Consider the following 7,500-nt stretch of genomic DNA (forward strand, 5'->3'; position numbering starts at 1 on the left):
ACAGTGTTCCCATTGTCCACACAGTCTGTGCTGATTGTTCACACAACCACAACTCTACAAGCTTCCAGTAAGACACACTTGAGTATATCTGTGTGTTCCTCTTTCCGCTTTTATTTCCTTTGCTTTTTCAACTGTGTGAGTTCTCTAGCATTGACAAACCATCTCTTCTTCTCTCTTCATCGCTAGGTGCCAATGCTAAGCTACGCTACCAGCTGACGGCGGGCAACACCATGGGCACGTTCGACGTGGAGCCTGAGGTAGGCACTCTCTACATTGCCCAGAAGCTGGACTACGAGCGTGTGCAGCGCTACGAGCTGCGGCTGGTTGCCTCCGACGGCAAGTGGGAGAACCAGACCACCGTGGTGGTGAACGTCATCAACCAGAACGACGAGGTGCCCATGTTCGACCACACAGAGTATTACGCCAGCATCACAGAGGAGCTCACCAACCTGCCCATTCTTGCACTGCAGGTGAGGAGAGAGACCAGAGAGGAGAGGAGAGTTCTCCAGTAGGTTTTAATCATTGTGAGAAACATGCGTCCCTGAAGCGGAACCCCAGTAAGGTCACTTATTCACTACAACTTCAGTTGATATGTATGCCCATATAAGCAGGGGTTAAATTGGGATTTTTTATGTGGGGGGGCTCTGATCCAGAGGGGCCGCCGCTCCCCATACGCAGAGTACGCAGAGCCAAAATTAAGGTTGCTAAAAAAAAATCCATGATAGTCGTTATATTAGTACATTAAAGAAATTATATAAATTAGTTACCCCCCCCCCCCCCCCCCCCCGTCTCCTTCCCTGAAATGGTACAGTCTTCAGTTCAACTCACCGTTTCCCAATTATACCCGTATCAAGTGACATATGACCTATGGCAAGCCATTTTAACATTTAATAGCCAGGCTGGATATGTGTTGCAGATATCTGTAATTCGATTTTGCCTAGTCAAAATTAGCAATTCAGATATCCGCAACTACATTCCTCCTATCCATAATTGTCATTTCAGATATCCATAAAGAATTCTGTATAGGGCAAATGACGTCACTTTTGCCATTCATTTCTATGGGTGACGTAATTTTGGACATCCGCAATTCTATTTCGGATATCCACAACATAGATTGCAGATATCTGCAACTGAATTGCAGATATCTTTAATTACAATTTGAGATATCTGCAATTTAATTTCGCCTAGTCAAAATGTCAGTTCAAGATATCTTCAAATCCTACTAATTCAAGATATCTATATCTTCCTTTTCGGATATCCTTAATAGAGTTTTGACTAGGCGAAATTAAATTGCAGATATCTGTAACTGGAATTATGACTAGTCAAAATGGCGTTTGAGATATCTCATACTGGAGTTATGGATAGTCGATATGTAATTGTAGATATCCATTATGAAGTTATAGATATCTGGAAATGATTTTTGATTAGAGATATCTCAAATTGGAGATATCTGTAATGTTCATTCTGCCTAGTAGAGAAATTACAGGTATCCAGAATTAAAGTTTTGACTAGGCGAAATGACTTTACAGTATCTGTATGCAAATGACCCATGCACACACCAACCCCCCTCCCCCCACATTAGGCGGGAGCACCTCCACGATTTCGCTTCAGCCAACCACTTTAGTTTTTCGCTAAGTGAGTGATTAGTTGCACCTGTGCCTGGTTCAAATGGACAACGACCATCAAGTTTTCAATCGACGTTTTACTAAGTCAAGGAGGATATTTTACACTATTCAAAATGACGTTTGTGATATCTTTAACTTTCATTCTGCCTAGTCAAAACTGAATTACAGATATCCGTAATTGTTATTTTAGATATGTGACGAGTTGAATGTCGTTTTCAATGGCGTCATTGCAGATATCTGTAAATCAGTTTGGCCTAGTCAAAAAAGAATTGCAGATATCTATAACTATCATTTTGACTAGGCGAAATGGAATTACAGATATCTCCAATGACTATTACGACTATCCGAAATATAATTACGACTAGTCAGAATGACATTGTTGATATCTACAATGGCAATTTCGGATATTCGAGCACAGCCTTTAAATGTTAAAATGGCTTGCCATTTATGACCTGCCATTAATCAGAAGAAGATACCAGTATCAAGCTGAATTTGAAATCCAGGTTTCCTAGGATTTAGCTCTTTTATTTCGCTGAGTGTTTCGACCGCCATTAGGAAGACATTTCCTCTGAAATTAACTTTCGCGGTATTTGGTAGAATGAAGGACAAATTAGTTGTGAATATTATCACCAAGTTTGAAAGGCTTTGATCTGTGTTAATAGCTGAGTGACAGCTGATTTTCAAAGTGAAGCTGGCAATTTTCCGACGCACGACTGCTACGCATATGTTTATTAGAGTTCGCTTCCCGTCGTGTCAACTCCCTTTGCCTGTTATAAAATCAGCGCAAAGCACAGCCTCTTGGGGCTTATTGCTTAAGTTACGAACGGGCACCTGCTAATCCATCTGTCACTTGATTGTCATCAAATTTCACAAATCTTTCGTGGATTATGCAGTAAATAAATTGCCAAATTAAACTAAAAACACATCACCGTTAAAGTTGTATTAGTATTGATTGATTCACATCCATATGAATGGATGACATAACAAACAAGTGGTGGGAAATGGAAAGTATTTGTTAGTAGGTTACTACGTTTGAAAGGCTTTGGTCTGTGTTAATAGCTGAGTGACAACTGATTTTCAAAGTGAAGCTGGCAATTTTCCGACGCGCGACTGCTACGCATATGTTTATTAGGCCTAGAGTTCGCTTCCCGTCGTGTCAATTCCCCTTGCCTGTTATAAAATCAGCGCAAGACCCGGCCGCTTATGTGCCGGGGCTCCGCCCCGGACAGCCCCGGGCCCAATTTAACCTCTGCATATAAGCACCTGCAAAAAGTCTAGCTACACATCCAGCAAAATAAGTTTTGGTGCTGTGCAGCTAGACATAACAGAGGTCACAACACTAAGGAGAGCATGTCAGCATCCAACAAGTCTGTCCTGGTCAGCGTATATATGCTTTCGGGGGATTGTAAACAGTATTTGTTTAATTGACTAAGTGTATAACCAAACAAAGGGTTTGTCTCCTGTCGTAGAGTGTGAAATGTTACCTGGGCAGAATGTTCCGGAGAGACTCAGCAGTCGTGTGCAAGCGTGAAGGAGGCTTTTGCATACAGCTGTCGCCTCCGAGTGGAATTGATTTGATGTGCGCCGGGCACCTAATGCATGAAAGTGTTTCGGGTTTGTGGCAGGCTCCCTTGAAGTGTTTTGTTATGTTTATTAATGCGCTCCGAGTTTTAGAGTGGAAGAAGGAAGAGGGGAGGGGGGGGGGCATTTAAATGACTATTGTGACACACCTGGCCTCGGCTGTCGTCCGTCTCTAGATTCTCAATATCGCTACGTCGTGTTGTCAAGAGAGAGGGAGAGGGAGAAAAAAAGACAAACTTCAAAGGCTTTTGTAAACAACACTTCCAGTGAGTGGGGAGACGGGAGAAAATTGTGGAATTCTTCTTTGTCTATTAACTTTTAATTGTCTCCCGTGTTCTGTGACGGATGTGTCTAATCCACCAGTGCATGTTGTCCTTCAAAGCGCTTCTGCCTCTGTCAGGCAGACCAGGCTACTCGCTAAAGCAAGTCATTAATTCAGCAAGGGAAAGATTCATGATTGGCATTGTTTTCAAATTTTTGTAATGCCTGTGTTTGTCTTTCTTTAATTAGGTTTCAGCCACTGATCCAGATCAGGAGGCTGACCAGAGTGCCCTGCGTTACTCCTTGCACGGGCAGGGTGCTGGTAGTGAGTTCACCATTGAGGAGCTAACGGGTCGGATCTACGTGCAGAAGCGGCTGGACCGGGAGGAGCGGTCTGCGTGGCGCTTCCTGGTCCTGGCCACTGATGAGAACGGAGCAGGGCTAACAGGTTTTGCGGATGTTCTCCTGGAGGTGCGCGACATCAACGATAACGCCCCTGCCTTCCTGTGCTCGGCAGATGTGTGTTTTGTCGGAAGCGTGCCCGAGAACTCACCCGCAGATACCTCCATCATGGAGATGCGTGCCACCGACTTGGACGACCCAAAGGTGGGGAAGAATGCCGTGCTGACCTACCGCATCGTCCAGAATGTCCGCAACGAAATCAATCTCAACCTGTTCTCCATCAACCCTTCCACGGGCACCATCTACACCGTGCTGCGATCCCTGGACCGAGAGGTGGAGGATCGCTACCTGGTGGTGGTGGAAGCTGTGGATGGAGGTGGTCTCTCAGGAACAGGCACGGCCACCATCCTGGTCTCGGATGTGAATGATCATGCACCGGCGTTCACACAGCAGCTCTATGTGGCATCCATCCCGGAGGAACTCGAGGTGAACAGTGAGGTGCTAGTTGTGGCAGCAACTGACGGGGACGAGGGTGAGAATGCAGCGGTGACCTTCAGCATCATCAGTGGCGACGAGGAGAGGAAGTTCTTCGTGGAGACAGACAAGGCCAACAGGCGCGGCATTCTGCGCCTGCAGAAGAAGATCGACTTCGAGAAGCCTCACGAGCGGGCCTTCAACCTCACGCTCAAAGTGGAGGACGCTGACTTCTACAGCCTGGCTCACTGCGTCATCCAGGTAGAAGACTCCAATGATCACGCGCCTGTCTTCTTCCCACAGTTCTACGACGCCGGCTCCATGTTCGAAGACGTTCCAGCTGGAACCATCGTGGCCCAGGTGACTGCCCTGGATCTGGATTCAGGCCAAAACGGGAAGTTCTCATACGGCATCGCCCCAGAGTCTGACCCCTACCAGCAGTTTGTGGTGGATAAGAGTGGATGGGTCGTAGTAGCAGACTCCCTCGACCGTGAAAAGGTTTCCCAGCATATCGACTTATGATCCTTGCCACTGATATGGGCAAACCTGCCCTCACCGGGACCGCCATTGTTATGGTAACGGTGCAGGACATCAACGACAACGGCCCAGAGTTTGAATCGCCGTACCGGCCTGTGATTTGGGAAAACTCAGCCACCCCTCAGCCTGTGCACATGAACGAAACGTCGCTTCTCCTCCACGCCGTCGATCGCGACTCCTCCCCCAATGGCAGGCCCTTCTCCATCCGGCTGCTCATGCTCACCGAGGACGCCACCAGTTTCAACCTCACTGACCTGCGGAATGGCAGCGCCCTGGTCACCGCCCTGCGCACCTTCGATCGGGAGCAGCAGAAGCAGTACCTCCTCCCCATCCTCATGATTGACAGCGGCTCTCCACCAATGAGCTCCACCTCCACTCTGACTGTTGTCATCGGCGACAGGAACGATCACCCACACAGGCCGGGCCACACTGAATTCATTGTGTACAGCTATGAGGGTACGTGTTCTGAGGAAACGCAGAGGAAACGTCCTCCTCATAGTGAGACTACATATCGCACCACCACTCATCATCATTTATTTACTTAGCATCTATGCCATCTGTCACCTTGTATACTATTCACAGGACAAAGAACGGTTTTGAGTCGTGATATTTTTAGCATTAAAGTGAGTGCTAGCAGGTTAGTTATTTTTTCTTTTGTGAATGGAGAGGCATTAAACCTCTAATAAGAGATCATCATGTAGCTCAAATGTAGCATGAAGCAGACAATTTACTTAAGTTATGTCCCAGATTCTAGGTACCTCAAAAGGGGCATGTTTTTTTTCTCACGCTTTTGATTTCATGCTTAACAGGATAAGGTAGAGAGAAGAAGAGAGAAACAGGAGTGTTAACATGCTAACTGCTTAGCGCCCCCTACTGAGCTGTTTAGCCATGGCCACATGTTCTCCTTATCTCAAAGGGAGTTGCTCCCCACCAAACACACACACATTCACACACACACACACACACACACACACACACACCCCCCCCCACACACACACACACAGACACACACACACACACACACACACACACACACACACACACACACACACACACACACGTCTCACTCATAGCCCCATTTCCATATCTGTATGCTCCCTTACATAGCCTCAGGCAATGTCAGGGCTGTGTGTGTGTCTCTCTAACCTTATTTTGTATGTTCCCCAGGTTCACTCCCCACCACTGTACTTGGACAAGTTCAATCCCCTGACCTTGACGACTGGAGTGAAAAGGTGTACCAGTTTGAAGGCAAACCCCCCAGGTACTTTCATCTCCTTTTTTATTGAAGGGAGAGTCTTTTCCAAAGGGTGGGAGGGTGGGGGGGGGGGGGCTGCCAAGCCATCTGCCATTTAACTAGAAAGAGAGTGGGGGGGGGAGAAGAGAGTGGAGTGGAGAGGAGGAGAAGAGAGATTGGTCCTGAGATGGAGAGAGGGAAGAGAGAAAACAGGAGTTTTGACAAGGTGGCAAAGCAGTGATAGAGCAAGGGATTAAAAAAGAGAAAGTAAATGATAAAGAATGTATAATGGGATGCTGTCATGTCTTTTGGAGCCAAGTTATTAATACTTCATAAGGAGTTGTATCCAGAATTTACTCCAAGGCGAGAAAAAAAAAAATCAACCTGCGTCTCTTGCATTTGATAGCAAGACTCGTGTTCGCCCCTGGGCTTGTTGTAATGAACAGCCAGTAATCTGGTTCGGAAGAACTACAGCTCCAGTGCCAGACAATGACAAACATGATACCTTCTTAAAAGAAGCCACAGAGAGGGGGGGAGGGGTGAAGAAAGACAGTAAGAAAAAAAAGTGGAAGGGATAGCAGAACAAAAACACACATTATGCGTGGCTAACACACCCAACTAGCTTCACACTTCTCCATCAGCCACTTTACAGTAATTTCCATCCAAAGCTGCTGTTTGTTTTGAGCCGCACCGCTGAGTGCCACGTACTGCCTTTGCCCTTGTTAATTTGGATAATTACTGTATTAATATATTAGCGCTTTAGCAGCGGCTAGTTTGACAAGAGCTTGGCACTGGCCTGTGTTGTACCTTCGATTGAGGCCCAGTGTTTTATTTGCTTACTGGACAGTTAATTACCTAATTTGGCAGGGAAGCTGAAGGTCACTGGCGGAGCAGAACTCGATTCCTGTTATGTGAACATGATTGCGCCTTTTAAAATCTAATTTGAGCGCGGGCCAATGCAGGTTCACTGACCTTGGTGTGCTTGCAGGGGAGGTTCTGGCGGGATTGTGTGTGTGTGTGTGTGTGTGTGTGTGTGTGTGTGTGTGTGTGTTAGTGTGTGTTTGAAAGAGAGAGAGAGTGTGTGTGTGTTGGGGGAGGGCTCTAGATGAGTACAATGGCTCCAGCCTAAGTTCCAATAGAACTGTTATATTACAGCACTGGCCAACTTTAATTTAAGCATCACGGCTCAGACAGAGAAGTGCCACTTCCCTGCTCTGCTCCTCTGTTTTGCTCATTGAGAGGCCAGGCACCTTTGAGCCCAGGGCTTTCCTGTCTCATCTGACTGCTGAATCCATTAATTCATTAAAAGTATGCCCTTCATAAATTATGCAAAGTCATTACAACCTTACGAACCCCATTCCAATACCATCTTAAGCTCCCCAATGC

The 7,500-nt window shown here is 46.5% G+C and overlaps 1 protein-coding gene across 1 annotated transcript in view; it reads left to right on the forward strand.

Moving 5' to 3' along the window:
* The window catches only part of LOC308380066 (neural-cadherin), a gene marked incomplete at its 3' end in the record, with an annotated part of 138,550 nt that overhangs the window by 111,218 nt on the left and 19,832 nt on the right, over positions 1–7,500 (forward strand). Inside the window, 4 exon segments of the mRNA XM_080857347.1 lie at positions 187–470; positions 3,717–4,853; positions 4,856–5,336; positions 6,048–6,141. Of these exon segments, the coding sequence (XP_080713473.1) occupies positions 187–470; positions 3,717–4,853; positions 4,856–5,336; positions 6,048–6,141 (1,996 nt within the window).

Source organism: Sprattus sprattus (assembly GCF_963457725.1).
Source record: "Sprattus sprattus genome assembly, chromosome: 19".
Classification (NCBI taxonomy): Eukaryota; Metazoa; Chordata; class Actinopteri; order Clupeiformes; family Clupeidae; genus Sprattus; species Sprattus sprattus.